General features: G+C 48.0%; 2 protein-coding genes and 1 long non-coding RNA gene across 6 annotated transcripts in view; 1 reads left to right on the forward strand and 2 right to left on the reverse strand.

The window, feature by feature from the left end:
- The window catches only part of FAM222B (family with sequence similarity 222 member B), a 36,270-nt gene extending 22,908 nt beyond the window's left edge, over positions 1-13,362 (reverse strand). The window contains exon 1 of one of the 3 annotated variants that reach the window (XM_053995673.1): positions 13,289-13,362. Coding sequence is in view for 1 of the 3 variants with exons in the window: in XM_053995672.1 (XP_053851647.1) it covers positions 2,175-2,181 (7 nt within the window). In the remaining 2 variants the exon portion in view is untranslated. Of the gene's footprint in view, positions 1-2,174; positions 2,348-13,288 lie in introns of those variants that run through there. The other 2 variants (XM_053995671.1, XM_053995672.1) reach the window with 2 other exon arrangements.
- A 113-nt stretch (positions 13,363-13,475) lies between these two features.
- On the forward strand, positions 13,476-14,551 carry LOC128817070 (uncharacterized). The gene is made up of 3 exons (XR_008440094.1): positions 13,476-13,516; positions 14,158-14,247; positions 14,466-14,551. It is a non-coding gene; the product is annotated as an uncharacterized LOC128817070 (long non-coding RNA).
- Positions 14,552-14,625: 74 nt separating this feature from the next.
- On the reverse strand, positions 14,626-19,764 carry ERAL1 (Era like 12S mitochondrial rRNA chaperone 1). Of its 2 annotated transcripts, XM_053995166.1 has the most exons (11): positions 19,677-19,764; positions 19,346-19,498; positions 19,130-19,257; positions 18,964-19,041; positions 18,783-18,829; positions 18,353-18,414; positions 17,849-17,961; positions 17,048-17,428; positions 16,462-16,611; positions 16,147-16,227; positions 14,626-15,884 (listed from the first exon to the last, which is right to left on the reverse strand). In XM_053995166.1, exons 1-11 carry the CDS (start codon positions 19,762-19,764, stop codon positions 15,762-15,764), a joined length of 1,404 nt encoding a protein of 467 aa, XP_053851141.1. In that variant the 3' UTR covers positions 14,626-15,761. The 2 variants fall into 2 exon arrangements, with proteins under 2 accessions (XP_053851141.1, XP_053851140.1); XM_053995165.1 differs by lacking the exon at positions 19,677-19,764 and having other exon boundaries at positions 19,346-19,638.
- Between the last annotated feature and the right edge of the window lie 648 nt (positions 19,765-20,412).

The raw sequence follows: 20,412 nt of genomic DNA on the forward strand, positions 1-20,412 counted from the left end.
AGAAGTCATTTTAACGAGGCAGGCAGACAACAGTCTTGCACAGGAGATCAAAAAGCTCTCCAGATGTTTATTTTAAATGAAATTCAGAAGCCAGTATAAACCAGATTTTAAACACTGAATAATCCTTACCATAATTTGCATGAGAAAAACAGGCAAAAGGTTCCATCCTACTGCTCTGAAACTCTCCAAGAACATGTAGGGTTGGATTTTGCTCCTAGACTCTTCAGATAAGAATGTGAAATATGAACAACTCCAGACTGCAGTCTGATGGCTGTTAAGAATGTTTTTCCCCTGTGCTGTACACTTGGATGCTCAACACATACACACGGGGGCAACCCATGTGAAGGAGGTCTCTGACCTTCCTCACCAAGACTGTGCAAAATTATGGATTGAAAAGTGTCTAAAAATGTCAGTCCTAAATCTTAAACTTTTTCTCCTCTTGCTACTTACAGTGAATGCCTCCTGATTGTGCAAAAGCAGAATATTCTGGCGTCAATCTAAGTAGTTTGGGTGTTACGCTGACAATGTCTCTGGAGAGGGGAAGAGAAGAGAGGACAGATTTCCAATAGCTCAGACACTTCCCTGGAAGCAAAGCTGCTACACAGAAAGGAGATAAATAAAGAGGGAAAGTAACACACCAGAGAACTTTTCACCAAGGTCATGTCAGGATGCTGAACGCTCCCCATCTGCAGGGGAAGATTTAGATGCCTGTTCCACCACACATATCCACTCCCCTGTTGGCAACAACAGCCCTCATTAAACCAAACCGGTTCTAACCATGAAAGAAAGGACATTGGGAAGATGATATTAGCTAACAAATGCAAAAGGAAAACCCAGCAGAGGCAGTTCTGGATGGGTGCCTTCTGCAGCAAAATGCAGCCCCATGGCAGGTGCAGAGCCCCTGCACGACCTGGGAATGGGCAACACAGGCTATCCCAGCCAAAAGGATGGACAGCTCTGCTCTGATCAATGCTAACAGCTCCTGGCTTGCAGCAGAGAGGAGATTCCCTACCCATGCACTCAGAGCTGAACAGGGATCCCATCAGGAACAGGAGCTTTTAGGACTTTGCACTCAGGGCTGTGGACATGTGGCAGAACCCTGCAGACAGACCCTACCAAGAAACAACAGCCCTACCCCCCAAATGTTGTATCAGCTACTGCTGCGCCCTTAATAAGAGTGTTTCTTGCTCGTTTCAGCAATCTGAAAGACACGCTGGGCAAAATTTCAAGCTATGACAAAGTGATCTTATCACTTCTGTGCTGTTCTCGCTACACAAGCCCCTGATTCAGCAGCACGTAATAAAATCTTCATTTGCATGAAAAGCACTCTCTGATCACAAAGTCTTCTGTTCGACAGCCCTCTTCCCATCCACAGCGTAAAGATGCAAGCACCACTGTCATTCTGCCTGTGACTGAGGTGGAATATTTTATTTATGTTTTATTTGGACAGGCTCTCAATGCTTTAATGCCATCTTTTCCTAAAAAAAAACCCAGTATTTTTGAATAACACAAAAGCTGCACACATCCCAACTATGCAAGTACTGTGAAGTTCACTCAGTATGCTCACACCTGTATTTTTAATAACTGTGTCATGTGAAGGACATTTCATATCAGCACAAGGTGACCATGAACAGTTGTAAAATGCCTTTTGTATTCAACAAGTCCAGCCTTTTCCAGTTTGCCTTTAGAGTGCTTGGTGTCATGACACACAGCACTCAGAAGATGTATTTCAAAGGAAAGGAAGGTGTAGCCATGCAAAGAACAATGCACTGCCCGCAACAAGATTAATCGCTGTCATGGGAAACCAATAAAACCAGTATCTTGTTATCTTTCTTTACAAAGGGACTGTTAAAGCTTAACTATATTAGGAAACTTTTTCCTTTGGACTAAACCATGAGCCTAATGTATGTGGGCATGCCACATGCCAGCATATGCGATTAATTGGCTCTCGCCCGACGCCGCAGGAGAAAGTCCAACGTTCCAGAGGCAACGTGGAGCTTTCACACAACCAGCCTGTGCTCTCTCCTGACTACAGCTCTCTCACCAAGGCCAGCCCCAGCTCCCTGTCCCACGCCAGGTGACACCACCTCCCATTCCCACCTGTTAACCGTGTCCCACGTACGCACCCCAACATCGCACCCGGCTCCGAGCGAACTCAGCCAAAGCAGAAATACCTTTCATCACGTCAGCAGTGCGGTCCCCATTTAGAAACGCTTTCTTTCACGTTAATCCAGTGCCAAAACGTGGTGGTGTGGGCTGTGCTGATCCAGAAACGGTGCTAAGGATGCTGCTGCCTCCTGTCTATCACCGCACGCCTCATCTCGCGCATGGCCAAGCAGTGACGGCCCTGCGACAACAGGCACTTTAAATTGGGCAGCTCAGCAGCACATGTACACTGAATTTTTGAACAAGCTATTCTAAGCTGCTTTGCTAGCAATTTCTGGCCTGTGCAGTTTGAAAGCGCACGGTTCTGGCCCTCACAAAGAGCAGACCTGTAAATGACATCTTGAGGATTAAGCTGATTGAGATGCAATTTGCCTAGCAACCATTCATTAAGCAGAGTTCAGAAACAGGCCAGCAATCTATTCCACCTCCTTATCTGAGCAGTAAACAGATAACAGTCTCTACTGTGTCCTCTAAGCTCCAGTTCAGACACACTGTAAACAGATTTTTCAGAAGTTTAAACTCCTACGGTAAATCTCCGAGAACAATCCTGCTCTCCAAACACGAGGGATTCAGCTTTACCAAGTGTCTTACAAGCGAGAAACAGCTCTGGAAGGAGGGTAATGTAAATCAAATTGTGAATGCATTTGCAGTTCTTGTGCCTCCAATATTTTCTCACATCAAGCACTAAGAGCCCATCGCAGTTGTTAAAAAAAAAAAAAAGTTTAAAAAAATCTTAATCACACAAGCATTTGGCATTGCTATTCTGATCACTGAAAAAACTCAATAAAAATCTTATTCCCTTCCTTCATCTTCAGCAAGGAATCGATTGACACTTCTGAAGTCTTTGATAAAGGCTCCCCTGCTGCAGAGAAGAAAACAAAAGTCACGTCCTCCCTCCCATTAAGCATTTTTTCCTCATAAAATAAGCAAGACAACGCAAACGTCATCAGTGGAAATCAAACCAGCTATTTCAGCTCGAAAATTTCAGCTGAAAAGATTAAGCGAAATCATGATTTTGCATAATTGTTTCTCTGCAAGAAACATCTGACAGTATCCCATTCTGCTCCAAAATTAAACAACAAAGATTAGCACGGATATATTTAAGACTATATACCTGAATGGTTTGCCTTTGGTGTACAGTTCTTCTGGGAAATCACTGTGACATACAGCATGCTATTACAATTAAATATGCAAGAAAGAAGAATTAAACTGACTATGAATAATTAATACCCTACAATACTACTTCATAAGGGAAAGTCTGGCTGAATATTCCCGCAGATAAGATATACCCAAACACGAGGCACAGCAGAGCTGGCAGCTTTACTTTTATGATGGGGTTTAAAACACCAAGCAACTTTATGGCTGCTACTCAATTCTAGAGAAGGTGCCAGCCATCCAAGCCTTCTCCTCCTGGATTCCCATCCAGCTTCTGAAAAATGGGATAAATGCAACTGTTGCAATAGTTGCAGCACCCTTCATCTGTGTCCCAGAGGTAAAAGGCTTCCCAAACACTTTCCATTAAAAGGTATAAAGCAATTATCTGACATCCCAGCAGGGACAATAAAGCAAATATGATGCAACAATTACTTGGGTGATAAGATCAGGCTAAGGTTGTGAGAAAAAACAATTAAAAAGGGTTGCAAGAGCTAAGGAATGCAGCTTACTTTCCCAGAATCTCTCTTAAGGACAAAGATACCATCAGCTCCAAGAGTTGACCTTCCTGTTTCAAGTTTACTGTTCTGGAGGCTGCAGAACATCAACTGTAGCAAAGCTGAAAATGGCAATTAAAAATATGGGGCTTTTTGCACAACATCACCCCTAAACTGCATAGATTAATATTTACTGAAGTCCTTGTGAAATTGATATCCAACTGCTGGCATTTTCCATCAGACTCCGGTCGGGTCAACACAGTGATGAGAATTGACACAAACACATTTGTTGCACATTTTTAGCTGGAAATGCCCAGTTCCTCTCAGTTTATCCATGCATGGCACACCCAACACCCCTTTTGGGGAGAGAGATTTGAAATCCAACCAACATTTGTGATCACTGAGGTGGAACGTAGCAGTGCTACTGCAATTGCTGAAGGTGACAGCATCCCTCTGCTCCTAGCCCCAGATTGCTCCAGGAGGGTCTTGGAGGATCCAGGAGGATCCAATACTCCAAACCAAACATGAGCTGAGGGTCTTTCTGAGCACAGGCAAAGCCATGTTCGAAGTATGCTGGCTTAATATTAATTTTCTATTAAAAATTAATAGGATTAAATGAAGCTTGCAAGCCTATGGGCACCAAAGCAGTTATTTTGCTGACACACTCGTTGCCCAGAGGAGCGGGTTGTGAGGGAAGGGCTGCAGAGTTCCTGCAGGATCCATGTGGCTCCTGGGGGGAACAGGGGGCTCTTCCCCACACCCCCAGAGGGACCCTGGGTTCCATCAGTGCTGTGTCACCCCGTCCTCCTGCCCAGAAACTGGTGGGGAAGATGAAACCCTGATGAGATCCCGGTGGAAACCCTGGTATCTTCCCATCTGAGATCCAGCCTTGTCTGGACACTGCCTCCAATTCTCACCCACGTGCCCCTTTCCCACTTCCCAGAATGAATTCCCTTGCCAACAAGAACGCTGCAAATATCTGGAATTTACGTAAGCTTAACCTTCAGTCCCTATTAATGTTAACGGAATAGGAAAAAATTAACCATGGTGCAAGTAAAAAGACTGTATCTGCATTTCTAATTATACAAAAAAACACACCACGTGGCAGTATTCCCAAGCACCTTGCTGGGAATAAAATAGCCAATGGACTGAGGCTTCCATTTGGAGTGGTGGATGCAAGAGCAACCAGCACTGAGGCTGTCACAGTTAAGGGATGAGGACACGAGAATTAAGGGAAATGAAGTGACATATGTGAACGATGATAACAAAAATGTTAATAATTAGAAAAACAGTCACCTTAAAAATTTAAAATTTCATGATCTCTCCTACTTTTTAATGGCTTAGCCTACTTTTTCCAACCTAATTTGCATGATCAAAATAGGCCTCCTGCCAGGAAGCATTAAAATGGCAGCCCCCCATCGAGACAAAACTCCCTTCACCATACGAGACTGAAGGACTAATAACTATTCCTAAAAACATTTTAAATCCATTAACGTTGTTTAGCAAACACTTATTTAGAATTAGTGCCGCCATCAGAATTTGATTGTGCTCTACTAAAGTGTTTTATAAAAGCCTTTGAGGGAGGAGCAGGTCCCTCCCAAACACCTGTGCCATCTCCAACCCTCTCCAAAAAGCTGTGCACCCTCACACTCACTCCTACACGCTTTCCATTCCAAAACCCCAAAGCATTCTCCAAGATCAACCAGACAATTCCCAACAGCTCTGCAGAGTGCCAGGCTGGGCAGCTGGAAGAACCCTCCAAGATACACAGAGCATCCAGAGCAGAGTACCCCATCCCCACCAACCTCTACAAACAGCAATTAATTCTATACACCAAAAAAACCCCAGGTTAGTACAAAAATATAAACCTCAATATTACTGATGTACTGAAGATTTGAATTCTAGTAGAGATATATGGGTTTATACAAATTTGTCCGAGCTATGTGCTATCCTTTCAGTGCCATCTGCACAAAACCAGAGTTTTATCTAAGCATTGGATACTAAAATAAATCATTTTCTCCGTATCTATAATCTTGTTGGAGACAGACGCCACAAACCTGAGAGCTGGCTAGTGCAGGCTTGTCTAGTCACAAATAAAATTACATCCACATCAATATGATTTATTTTTAATAAAAAAATAAGGCAAACCAGGCTCTTCATATTGAAACAGGCTCAGCCAGCACCCTCCATGCCCACAGAAGATATCATGTACAGTGTGAAATAGTCAGAATAAAACTGGGATTTGCACTGTCACTTCCCCTAGTAAGAAACACCACTACCAAGAGACACATTTTAATTGCCACACGTAATGAACGGTACCTGCTCATTCTCCACTTGCTGTATTTATTGCTATTTAAATTCAGGACTACAAGTCTTGGCAGGATATTTTCTGGAGTTTTTTGGAGTGTCCATGCCCCAGCAGATTTTTCAGAGTGAATATGGCTCTCCAATACAACACTAATGACCCATCTCTGTCCATGCATGAATGAGGTTCTTGGGCTGCACTTCTCAAAGCATCTCGTCCTGAGTGTCCCCTGTGAGCAGGGACCTCACAGTAATTAGCACAATCTGATACTGGAAACTCAACTAATTCTAACATTGATCCCTCAGGACAGCACAGCCCATGATTTGAGAAACATTTGTCCCAAAAGACCCTTTGTTTCTACCTTTCAAAGTCACCAAAGGCTGGTAAATAAATTATATTCTCCAAAAGCTTTGCAAATTCCTTTCTCCTGGCTGGATACATTCTCCAACCAGCAGCCACAGCTAATTATACAGGATCACTGAAAACACCAAACCTGTTTTATTTTCTTATACAGAGCAACTTCTAACATCTGCAGTCACTGCTGTGAGATTGCAAAGGATTTTATTTGCCAAGCCAAGCTGTTGAAAGGACAGATTATAAAAAATAAACACTAACCATTTTTAGATCTAACTTTCCCCCACAGACTGTGTTTTATGCCCTTTCACTGGAAATGTTACATTAGAATAAAATCAGATTTAATTGGCTCTTAAATAACTGAACAGCCACTTACATTTTATTTCAATAGCAATAATTCATAAATCAAGCAGCTGAAATCCTAGCACGGAGTGACAAGCAAATAGAGCAGAACACAGTGAAGGAGAGCACCAACACCACATGGTGAAAGGTGATTTTTTCTCAAATTTCACACGTCACCATTTTATGGACATCACAAAGGTACGACCACATAAATACTCAGATCTCAAACCTATCAGTTCCTCAGCAGTAACTGCTTAACAAAGACCAGCAGATGATGATCCTTGCCCAACTGGAACTGCTAGAACGGCTGGGATTTTAGCCATGGATGCAATTTCCCTCATGCACACTAGATGGAAGTATGGAAAAATCTTAATTCTTTCCTGTCTCAACTTAAATCCAAGTGGTTGAGATGTTATGTTGGACTGTCACTCTGAGAATAATTTTTTTTTTTTTGTTCTTCATCAGCAACTCCACTCATTGATAAGCTCTAAGTAAAAAGAGGCCCTGAAATATTAAACTAAGCAGTGCTGGAAATTAATACTAAACATAAGAGAATATACAACAGAAATACTAAATCTATTATCCAGGCTAATTTCTAAAGTACATACATTCAATTTCAAATAATTCTAATTATCACTAATGAGATCCTTCAGAGACACTGAAGTTACATTTTTTAAACCTCCAGGTTATTATAAGAAACACCACCTTGTCAATTAATAGAAACAGGGAATAGAAAAGGTATAAAAGAATTCATAAATGCTGCTGCAGTTTTGACTGGAAAAAAAACCCAACAGATTAGTAGAATATAGAGGGAGAGGTAGAGGGAAATAGAGAACCTGAAGTCTTGCAGAACAAGCAGATCAGAAAGCAGCAAACCTGAATGGGATTAAATTACACACAAATCTCCTGGAAATGATCTTAAAAGTGACTTGTTCCAAAACAATCCATTTCTAAATTTAAACACTAAAGAGTTCACAGACACAAAAACTAAATCAGGCAATGGTGTGACCAGGAAAAGGTGCTGGAAGAGCTGTTTTCCCTCCCCTACTCTGCCTTTTTCATATATTGATTTTCCTCCACACTCATTCACAAATGCTCAGCAGAGCTGTGAACAATTTAAAGTCAAGGGATGCACAAATTACCAGCTCCAGGAATACATCACCCAGTCGAGGCAAAAGCTGAGGGCTTAGCTGAAGAAAATAAAAACCAACTCAGAATCAGAACACGCTGATGAGCTGGAAGAGAAGGGTGAGCAAATCCCTAATTTTCCTTGTCCACAACAAAGCCAAAGCACATGACATTCCTTCAGCTTAGAAGACAACAAATTAAGAAAACCAGTGCCAGAATAGAAGGATGAATGAAGAACAATGCTGGATAAAACAATACAAAGTAGGCATGAAGGGCTCCCCTTTCCAGATGTTAAGAAGACATGCTGGTTTTCATTCCAGGTTTAAAAAAAAAATAAGCAGAGGAGGAAGTTTACTTCGGAGAGTGGGAGCATCTGCATAATTTTTTGAAAAAGGTTCATACAAAGATTTCCTTCCAACAGAATTTAAACTAGATCTATACATATATACACAGATATATGTGGTATTGGCTCAAGACAGTTACCTTACAGTATTTTTCAAAGTGTTTTCCATGCAGCAACTGTCTACAGAGAGGAACAAAATGAGTGGCAAGGGACAGCCACAGGAAAGGGCAGGACTGTGAGACACACATCCTCCAACATGCACACTCCAAGTTTAACAACATGAAGGCAAGGAGAGGGACAGCAGGATACAGCAAAGGATATGCTGGGGCCAGGAAATGAGAAAAGAATCCACAGCGCTCAACACTGACTTATGGGATATTTTACCAACAAAAACACATAGGAGTATTTTTTTTTTTTTTTGCATGTGTGGCTCCCACCTTAACCAGCCCAGGGAGATTGTCTCAGTATGAGGAGGGAAATTACAGAGAACAACTGGATGCTGGATCACTCTGAAGAGCAGAGCACAGCGTTTCACCTATTTCCATTGCTCTCGCGTGGTTCCCAAATTAGAAACAATCAGAATCCTGCTGGAAACAATATATGGCACCTTAATTGGGTTGGCTGCACTACAGACGTCAGCAATGTATCACTTAGTAGATCATTTTCTGACTGTTTTTTTTTTTCCTTTAAAACTAAAAATAGCTGCACTTTCATGGTTCACCTTTTCTACATCACCTTTACTACAGACATGGTAAGAAATTAAATGTTAGCACTCGCTGCCCACCAAAAATCCTACAGGACTCACACCTGCTGCAGGCAGGATCTGTCACCTCATTCAGCAGAATTGTACTTAAAGGTTTGTCTCAGACATGGTGTTTTTATAGAGAACCTGTTTTCTGAAACACTTCCCCCTAGTACACCCATCAGTGCATCCATCTGAAAGCCTGGAACAGTTCACTTATCTCTAAACACATCAAGAACCCAGTGCTCCACGCAGTCCAAGCACTCCAGAATCCCTGCATGGGACTTGGGAACTCACATGAAAAACCTTTCCCAGTTTTCATCCCCAAGTGTTACACCCCCACTATTCCCTACCAAATCCATGCTGCAGCCAAACTACATTCCTGAGAAATTATTCCAAGAATGAAGTATCACCATTTTCCTCATAAACCCTGGAAACTTGGACTAATCTTCACACACAGCATAAACAAGTTAAGCAATGGGAATACATAAATGAAAAATAATTCTTAAGCACAATGGGGGAATAATTATAGCAAACATATAACAAATACAAAATGAGTGGGGAGGTGTGGAGAGACACCCAGACAGAATGTGCTGAAATAAGGAAAAGGCACCTATAGGATCTATGAGGTTGGATCAGCCATGAGCTACAGCTGCTGGCTTTTTAAGTGTTCATTTAAATCAAATTACTAAAAACATAGGAACCAGCAGTAGCTGAACACAGAGGTCTCTGTCAGCTCCAGGTGTAGGCCAAGCTATGCCCTGCTTGGACAGTAAAATCAGCTTTTGAAAGATTACAACCCCTCGGAAAAATATCTTTAGGTAAAGTTCAGAACAACTTTTCTGGATGTCAGCCAGCAGAATGCCTGTTCAGGAGCTCTGTTCCTCAATCAGTATTTGGAGAGTTTGGGTTTTTTTTTTGAAGTAGAAAGATGAATAATGTGACAAACTCATTTTAGCATTCGCAGTCAAAGTAACAATCTGCAATTAAAAGAAAAAAACTGCTCCAAAATCTGTGTGGTAAAGATTTCAACACGAGTCACAAAATACAATGGGAAAATGGGAATGTGGCATACCACACAAGAAATAAAAAATTCAATTACTCACTTCACTTCCTAGTTTGAGAATGTTTTAAATTGTTTAAACATCTCAAATGCTGAAAATTGGAAAGGGTGGGGTGATAGAATCATTACAGATGCAGAAAATTGTGAAAACTTTACTCATCCTCAGGAGTATCTTAGCCCAAAAACAGCCTCTGAAGAAGACAGCAGGCCCTGGATGCAGTGTACTACTACACAACAGAGTGACCTGTTACTCACCTGCTGGGTGTAGCATTTCAGTGAACTACGTGTTCTTAAAGCAATTATTTAAAAGTGCTGATCATCTGTTAAATAACTTAAACAAATCAGGCTCTGGCTACGTTCTGGGTGGTGTATTTAGCAACTCCATAAATCCCAGAATCCTGCAAGTCACTTCATAAATCTGTGACTCTCCTCACTGTTACCTCACCAAAGATGAGTGAGCCAGGAATATACAGGATATAAAATGTTTTGGTGATGGAGGTTGTTGGGGTGAGGCCAGCCAGGGCAAAACTTTCTACTTCCTCCTTTCCCCATCATGTGCTGGCCAGTAAGAAGTCACGGTCAAAAATGAAGAAGAGTAAAAGTGAATGGACAAACCAATGTCAAAAAGTAAAATATTGCACTGGAAACACTGATAAAAGTTTCTATCCCACATCCAGGCATTTCAGCAAGTGCAGCAGAGGACACAAGCTGAGGTTCCTGCAGATTGTATGAGCTTCTGGGAAATAGAGATACTTCAGTCCTTGACAAAAATCCTTACTTCTCTTGATCTGGTAACAGTTCCCAGAAGCAAGCACAGATACAAAAACTTATCTATCAGAGGACAACTTGAAACAAATACAAATAAGGCTTAAATGAAGGCAAATATCCAAGTTGCAGAAAACAAAACGGTTTCTTAATTTCACATTTGGAGAAAAAACAATACTATGTGGACATTCTCCAACATATTTTTAATGTTATTAACAGAAATAGCACCCCAGGCTGTACTCAAGCTGAAAAAGTGTGAAGCTGTTTGCAATGTGAAGTGAAAGGGGGATCAAAAATACCATCTTATTAAATGGCATTTATTTGGTGATAAGTGAATTATTTATTCAACTGAGAAGTTCACAAAATGACAGGGGGGTAAATGCAAGCGAGGTCACTACTTCATGTCAGTATCAAAGCTGATCCTTAACAGAATTTAAGCACCTGCTTTTTCTTTTATCTCAGCACAAAAAAATGAGATTTCTTTTTTTTTTTACACTTCAAAAGCCATGTAACACAACAGAATATATGCCAAGCATGCAGAAACAGAGCATGCCAGCATCTTTCAGCAATCAGCTTTCCCTTGTCATCCATTATGTCAGATTTATCTATTTTTGCTTAATTCTTGCTCCAGCAATATGCATCCTTCCTCTCTCCAGACTATCAGGCTGGTTGGGCTGGAATTCAATACAGCTTCTTAAAATAGTTGAGAAATATTGAAAATATTTGAAGCGATGCCTGCGAATTACAGCCAATTCATCAACTCCTCTTCCAGCTCCTGCTCGACCTGTGCTCCCCCAGACAAGGGGCAATTCTCATTTCTTCACCTCAGAAATTCTACCCAGTGTAAATATCATTTGGAAAACAAATAGCCTTTCTTTCACGGAAGCATTTCTCCATGAAAGCTTAGATTCTGTGCTAATTGCAAACCTTACCCTCTGACTCTGACTCGCTTTTGATGCAAACCTTCCTCTGCTGAAAATTAATAGTGAATGCATTTGCTTTAAGTTTGCTTTCTATTATCACTGCTTTTCCTCTCCAAGTTTCCAGACCCTCTGGACTGGCTTTACAGGACACCAGACCCACCTAAAAGCTCTCCCTGAATCCTTCACTGTGCTGCTGGCTGCAAAACTCTGCTCTCCCCACCTGCAATACCTGTTAGACGTTTGAACAGCATCTTTCCCCACTGCTTTATGCACCCACTTAAATGAACAGACTCCAACAAGTTCAAATTCTTAAAAAGCCCTGATCAGAAAGAAATAGGCTGAAAGGAAAATGCAACTCTCATCATTCTATTCCCTCACTAGGGAGCACAGAATTTTCTCAGCCGGCTGCTGAATCAGACGAAGTTTCCACAGTGCACACACACACAGAGTCACAAAGCCCCAACGCATCCAGGAGGATTTATTCCATCACAAAGTCACTACCGTTGCTCCAGCACAAATGACATCACTTAGGAACCCAACCTTATCTCCTGAGAGCTCCCAGCTCCCTCCTCTCCCGCAGCGACCGGAGCAACAAAGAACCGGGTTTGTGCAATAAGGAGGGAAAAAGTATTGCTGCAAAAAGTTTTCCAGAAAAACTTGTATTTTTCTTGAGAACGCGACTGTGGAAAAATAAAGGACCGTAGTAAGAAGCGAGCAGAACAAATTCTGGTTGAACTAATTAACCTGCATCTGCGATTTAGCCTAAACTTGTACCTAGTGCTACCAAGGGAGGGTGAGGGACGTCTGTGAGCCCTCGCAGGTGTTGGTCGGGGAGGTTCACACGCTGCAGCACCAAAACCATCGCAGTACTTTGCTGCACGAGTGGACTGAGAACTGGAGTCCAGCTCTGCAGTTTTCTTCTTCTTCTTCTTCTTCAGACACTTGAAAATTGGTTGGTAGGGAATAAAAACGGCGGATGATTTATTGACGATACCTGCTCCCTGCCCATGGGGCTTTGAGGTCCCTTCCAGCCCAGACCAGCCTGCGAGTCTCTTGCAAAAAGACACTTTTCTTGGGGAAGAATCACACAAAGGATGTGCTCGCACTGCGACCGCAATCCCCCCTTCCCCCTGACGGCACTTCTGTCGCGATGGCTGACGCACTATCGCGATCCGGGCCGTGTGCGCGGTACCCGGGGACAGGTAACGAGGGCTACCGGGGCTACCGGGGGGCCTGGGAGCTCGGCGCTGAGCGGGGGAGACCCCGGGGAGGCGGGATGGGAGCGAGTGTCGCGACAGGCGGCGGGTGCCGCGACAGGGGGCGGGTGGCCACACCGGTGATGCCTCAGCGGGCGGGGGGAGGGGACACCCGGGAAGGACAATGGTTGGGGGGGGGGGGGGTATGAACCGCGGCGGTCCCGCCGCGCTGTGAGCGGGACTAGGAGGATGATGACGAGGTGGAGGTGACGGTGGGGCCGCGCCCCCGCTCCCGCCGCGTGCCGCACTTACTCTCGGTGCCCCTGCCCGGGCCTCATGGCGCCGCCGCCGCTGTGCCCGCCCGGCCCCGCCGCCGCCGCCGCCGCCCGCCCCGGCCGTGCTGGCTGCGCAGCCGCCCCCGCGCACGCGCGGCCCGCGCGCCGCCCGCCCCGCCCCGCGCACGCGCGGCCCCGCGGCCACGGGAGCGAGGGAGGGGAGGGGGGGAATAAGGGGGGGGCAGCGCCGCGCCGCCCCCTGCCGGTAAGCGGAGGTAGTGCAGAGAACAGCGGGGATGGGGGGACATGGGGGGGACACTGAGGGGACATGAGGGAGGGACATGGCGGGCACACACCATGGGACATGGGGGGACACTGGGGGGACATGAGGGAGGGACACTGCGGGCACACACTGGGGGACATGGGGCGGACACTGGGGGGACATGAGGGAGGGACATGGCAGGCACACACTGGGGGACATGAGGGGACATTGCGGGACATGAGGGAGGGACACTGCGGGCACTCACTGGGGGACATGAGGGGACATTGCGGGACATGAGGGAGGGACACAGTGGGCACACACTGGGGGACATGGGGGGACACTGGGGACATGAGGGAGGGACACGGCGGGCACACACTGGGGGACACTGGGGGGCATGAGGGGACACGGAGAATGTGAAGGGGACATGTGGGGAACAGGGAGGGACACGGCAGGGACATAGGGAGGACATGGGGTCATGGCAGGGGCACAGGGAGGACATGAAGGGACACGGCGGGGGGGGACAGGGAGGTGCAGGTGGGTCAGGAAGGGGACACAGAGGGGGCTCTGCCACAGCTCCGGTGCTGCCCACACTGAGGTCTCCCCCACACACCTGGGGCCAGTCCTTCATGGAGTTTTTCCTACAGGGACTTGATGATTGGCACCCCTGCGATGGGCTTGCAATGGGTTAATTAATCTAATTCTCAAAGCTCATTAAGGAGCCGCAGCTCAGGACGGTGAGACACTTCATCCCTTGCCATGCCAAGAGCATTTCCACTGCCCCCAGGAGTGGCTGCTGCTGTGGGCACTCGGCTCCATCCCTGGAAGCAGCCTGGGATGAAGCTCTGGGGCAGCACAGGGTGATCCTGACCCCTCCCATGACACAGCCACACAGAGGGGACAGCTTCCCATGAGATCCCTCCAACCCTGCTTACCCAGCTTTTCCCCCCACAAGGTGCAACCTTCAGAAGCCACAGCTCAGAAAACAGGATCTAAGCTCAGCTGGGAAGGAGGAATGACATAAAAGTGCCCTGGTTTGAGCTGGAATAAAACAGAGGGAAGGTGGTGGCTGTGAGGTCAGGCTGCCAGGGAGGAATAAAAGAAAGAACAATCACTCATGCTGGGACCTCATTTTATTGCAAGGGAAATACAAAAGTTGGACAGCAGCATTCAAGGGACCACAGCACCCCCTGCTCCTGGGAAACAAGAGGACACTCGGTGCAGGTTTCCCAACCGAGTTTTCAGTTGATCTCACATTCCAGATAGAATTCTTCAGCAGAAAGGTAAAACATCTCTTTCACAGTGCACCAGAGAAGAACAAGGGGGGCTGAGAGGGTTTGGGTTCCAGACCCTTCCCAATCTCTTCACTGCTGGGGTTTTCTTCCCTCAGGGATGTTGATTTATGGATTTTTACCTGGATTTCTGGCAGGAAGGTAGCCAGTGCTCCAAATGCCTGGCAAAGAGATGGAACAAGCCCCAAACACCAGGTCCAGGCACACACATGAGGTGCCAGGCTCCACCATGCCAAGGGTTCTACAGAGCCAGCCCTGCTCCTCCAGCCTCACCTGTGCCAGGTGCTCTCTGTTACACCTGAGCTGCAGAACCTGCTGCTCTTCCCACTTTGGGGTTTTCTTTAACTCTGCAACAGCTGCTGTGCTTGTATCTGTGACCCTGGTGCAAAGAGTGAGGACTTGGAAATAAGTGATGCAATAAACTACTCGAATTCCTAAAATGTGGGTCCATGCTGGTTTGCACGACAGACAAACATGTCAGGCATTACAGATGTTCCAGCTGCCAGCAAACTCCTAAAACTGACTCCCTACTCCCACCAGCTTCAACAGGGAAGGGAGAAAAGTCAACATGAGACTATCAGGTGGGCTGGGGTGGCCTCATCCTCCTGTGTGACCATGATTCAGCCTTCAGAAGAGGTTACAAACACGTGCTGACGATCCTTTGTTTGCTACAAGGCAGGAGGTGCTCCTGAACCTCCACATACAAACACCTGAGAGCAAGGACATGAGACACAGCCCAAAAGAAGCGGGTGGCAGCTCTGGAAATGCAGTACCAGAATCATGGGTGCAGCTGATTCTCCAGTGTCTGTCCCCAGGTCAGATGCCATAGAAGATCTGGAATAACTGTAGTAACTCCATCATCCTCATTTTCTGCATTCAACAAAGGTGCCAGGATACCCCCAGGAGTGGTTTCTCCACATGATCAGAGAGTTCAAGGGCTGTTAAAACACACCAAGTGCTCAACCCTTCACCTCCACCTTGAGCTTCAGGCGGACCTCACACAGGAAAGCGTTCATCAGGTCCTGGCCAGCCTCCCGAGCAATCCTGCTGATGACCCTTCCTCCTCTTCCAATCAACATCCTCTGTGTTAAAACCCAGAGAGAACATCATCAAACTCACCCTTACATTGCCCAGGAGAAACGTGCAGCCACAGAAGGAATGAGGGAAATTCTAGCATTAAATGGTGAGACAACTTCGGGAAGGTGTAAGTTGCTACTGAACAGTATTGGGTACGTGGCTCTTCCCAAAAGAGAGGGAGAGGGGAGCACAGCAAGGATGCAGGTGTTGGACTTGGGGAACCTCCCTTCACCCTCCCCAGCATCCCATCTTTCTTCCTTCACTCACCTTATGAGACTCCCTTGGCACCAGGAGGCTCTGCACGATGAGGAGCTCCCCACATTCTCCTTCCTCCCATACGTCCGTCACCTGCCACAGCAAGCGAGCCCTCAGCAATCCTGGAAAATCCTCAGGAACCCCCAGCACCACTCCCTTGGAGACACCAGCACACAAGGGTGGCCCCTCCACACACAGAAAGGATCTTAGAGCACACCTGCAAGTACTGAGTCACCCCACAGATCCCAACAAAGGGATTCTCATCACACAGCCCGAAATTCCCAATAAAACAGCGCATGGCCAAGTCTGCCTGGGCACCCTTCCCACCTGAGTCACTCCATAAGGTACTTCCAGGGGCAGGTACTCCAGGACCTTCTCCCTGATGATATTATCACAGATCTCTTGAGGTGACTGGTTGGTCAGGACGTCGCTGTGGAATTCCCAAGGGCCTGGCTTGGCTTGCATCAGGAGGTACCTCTGTGGGCACAACACACCCCCAGCAGCTGCCACATGTCACCCACACAGTGCCAACACCCCTGTGCTCCTCCTGCAGAGAGGGCACTGCTGCTGGCCTGGCAGCAGGGCGGTGGTTTGGTGTTTTGGGCAGGGACAGGAGAAAGGGAAGCTCTGAAAGCCCTCCCTGGGGCTGTGTGTATCACACAAAAGCCCACAGAAGCCCTGGAGCTGAGAGACAGCAGTGGGTGGATTCCTTGCTGTGAACAAGCTGCTGTTTGGAGAGCCCCAGGTAAGAGTTTTGTACAGAAAACTCTGCAGGTGCAGCAGGGACACATCCCACGCTGACTTGTGACACTTTCCCCCCCTCCCAGGCCAGGAACAGAAGCTGAGGCTCTGTATGAAGTGCTGGGGTCCCACCCCAGGCTCCAGGTGTGACACAAGTTCAGACTGGAGTTACCTTGAGTGTATCCACCTCCTCCCCACGGAGAGCTGCCAGCATGAAGATCTCCTGGAAGTGTGGCCAGCCTTTCATATCTTTTAGATCCTTGTGTCCATGGTGCTTTGGCCCTTGGGCTTCCCCTGTGCCAGCACCCCCAACATCACTGCTCTTCTCCAAACCAGAGCCTTCCTGGGCCTGATTCTTTTCCTGCCCAAAGGGAGACCCTGGGACCTTGCTTTCAGGTGGAGAAGCCTGAGTGATATGAAGGGGAGACTTTGCTGAAGAACTGGAATCCTCTTTAAGTGCAGATTTCACTTCCAGCTTCTTTCCATTTACAATTCCTTCTGTCAGGTCAGTTGCTATTTCCAGCAGGAGAAACTTCTTCTTCAGTATATCCACCTGAAGTCAGAGAGAGAGAGAGAGGTGTCAGGATTTATCCCAAATGAGGTGGGCAGCTGGGCTCTGGATCTGAAGGAGCCAGAGGAAACCACTCAGGGAAGCAGCTGCTGCAGGGCAGGACAGTTTTGTGACCAGAGGCCAAAACTGGCAGAGTTTTGTGTCAGCAGTGCCAGCACTGTTTGCCCAAACACTGAGAACCTGTCAGCTCTGCTGAGATTCTCCCTGGCTGACCTGGCTCCTCTTCCCAGATGGATTTAAACTCCAGACAGCAGCACAGCTTCAGGGTACACACACACACCCCTCAATATTCTGGAGCAGAGGGGGAAACCTGTGTCCTTTAGCACACCAGGGACACAAAAACCCATCACTGCTGATGCCAGGTGGTGCCTGAAGAAGGCAGGAAGAACGAGCAGGATTTACCTTGTTCAGGACCAGGACACTGGGGATGTGGGGGAACTGAGACAGGCACTTGAGCACCTCCTTGCTCAGAGAGTTCCGTGTCCAGTGATCCGACACGTCCACCAGGACCAGGACTGCCAGGAAAGAGGGAGGGAAACGGGATGAATCCACATTTTCCAGAATGTTCACTTGCAGCTTTGGAGTCTGTGGTCACTCCCCTCCTCAGGAGGGGCACAAAAAGAAGATTTTTATTGAAAACACTAAAAATGCAGCTTACCCACATCACATCACACGTGCTAAATCTCAACATCCAAGCCCAATTATGAACCCAAAGTGCCTCCCCTTGGCACCAGGCAGTTCTTATCCCCTCCTCAGCTCGATATTCCAGATCTTTTCTCTGCTTTTCCTTCCTTGTTCACACTCCCTGGGCTGCCTGTGCTGCCAGCAAACACCCAGATACCACAGCTGGGAACTTGTGTGGCAGAAAAGGATTTGGTGAGATCCAAAAAAGAGTTGAAAACCCACCTAAATCTGCACGTTTCATGCTGTCCCATGGGTCTGTCAGCATGGCTTCATCTAAATTATGCCTGAAAGACACATAAAAATGAGTAAACCAGACACATTTCACTATAATTGTGTTCCTCTCTCTCAAACTAGAGGGAAACCAGTGTCTTCCCTCATTCCAGCTGCCACAAAGCTGCTTTAAGGGTTGTGACATCCCTTGTCATGTGCAGATACACAGAACCACACACAGAAAGGCTCAAGGGAGCTACTCACAGGCTCTGTGTGCTACTGAAATTGCAACAAAAAAAAAATATTGGAAAGCAAAATAAGGTTAAAAATATCCATTTATCTCACTCCTGTTTTACAGACTTTGCACAGTGAAAATCACATTCCTGTTGTATCAACTCTTGCTAGGCAGCACACGCCCCCCTCCCCACCCCAGTGGTGGTACCTTTTGGCTTTTAAGGGATTTGTGAGGCCAGGTGTGTCCAGAATGATCTAGGAAAAGGAAAAACAAACGTTTCAACTTGGCCAGCAGTGAGAGGCCAGGGGAACACCCTATCTTTGTGCAATGAGAGGTGATCCCACGGGACACAGATGAGCAAATGCTGCCCTTGGGCTCCAGGGCTCACCAGCTGCGTGTCCTCGTGTGTGATGACTCCCCAGGCCTTGCAGCGGGTGGTGTGCACCTTCTTGGAGACTGGGAAAACCTGCAGGAAATTAACCAAGCACGTTACACGGCCAGGACACGCCAAAAAAAACCCCACGGGAACAGCCTGAGCTCCACCCCAGCTTCACCTTCCTGCCCAGGAGCTGGTTGGAGAGCGTGGATTTCCCGGCGTTGGGAGCGCCGATGATGGCGATCCTCAGCACCTTGGGCTGCGGCGGCTGCTCGGGCCGATTCTCCAAGAGCCGCTTCTGCTCCTCTGCCAGGGAAAGGAGGAGCTCGGATGCCGCCAAACCCTCCGCGGGTCACGATCGCCCTGGGGCGGGGCGGCAGCCGCCACCACTCACCTTTGTCGGTGGCCACGGGCGGCGGGTGCTGGCCCAGAGTGGCGGGCGGGGCCTCGGCGGGGATGCCCAGGAGGCTGCCCAGCGCCGAGCTGCTCCCGCGCCAGCGGCTGGGAACGCTCAGGATCCCGCTCAGGCGGCTCCCCGGGAGGCGGGCTGGAAAAAAACACCGAATATACCAAGAACACACCAAGCTCGCGTGGGCCTCTGCCCCCACACGCAGCGTCCGGGCAGAGTTCACCTCAACACAAAGCCTCTCGGCCGGCCCCGCCGTGCCGCCCGCCACCTCCCGCATCCAGCCGCCCCCCAGAGCACGCCCGCGGCCCCAGCGCACCTGCTCCCAGCCGGAGCGGCCCCGCCGCGGCGGCACCGGCGGCCCAGAGCGCGGCCCGGGCGGCGGCCGCGGCCATGGGAGCCGCCATGTTGGCCCGCCGCGGGGCACGCCGGGAAGGCGAGCGGTGCCCGCTCCCATTGGCGAATAGCGCGGGGACATAGAGAGCGCGAGAGCGGGGCCAGAGCGCCGCTGTGCCGCGGGGAATTGTGGGATGGAAACGGCCGAGGAACGGGCGGCGCGGGGCGGGGCGGGGACGTGGGAGCGCCCCCTGCCGGTGCCACCGCGTGGCGCAGGTGGCGGCCCCGCGGGGCCCCCAGCGCTCCCGGTGTCACCAGTGTCCCCTCAGTGTCACCAGTGCCACCAGTGCCCCCAGTGTCACCATGCTCCCGGTGTCCCCTCAGTGTCACCAGTGCCCCCAGTGTCACCATGCTCCCGGTGTCCCCTCAGTGTCACCAGTGCCCCCAGTGTCACCAGTGCCACCAGTGTCACCAGTGCCCCCCCAGTGTCACCAGTGCCACCAGTGCCCCCTCAGTGTCACCAGTGCCCCCAGTGTCACCAGTGCCCCCCCAGTGTCACCATGCTCCCGGTGTCCCCTCAGTGTCACCAGTGCCCCCCCAGTGTCACCATGCTCCCGGTGTCCCCTCAGTGTCACCAGTGCCCCCAGTGTCACCATGCTCCCGGTGTCCCCAGTGCCTCCAGTGCTCCCTGTCACGCAGCCCAGTTTGTCCCAGTGCAC

Source organism: Vidua macroura, chromosome 20 (assembly GCF_024509145.1).
Source record: "Vidua macroura isolate BioBank_ID:100142 chromosome 20, ASM2450914v1, whole genome shotgun sequence".
NCBI classification, from domain to species: domain Eukaryota; kingdom Metazoa; phylum Chordata; class Aves; order Passeriformes; family Viduidae; genus Vidua; species Vidua macroura.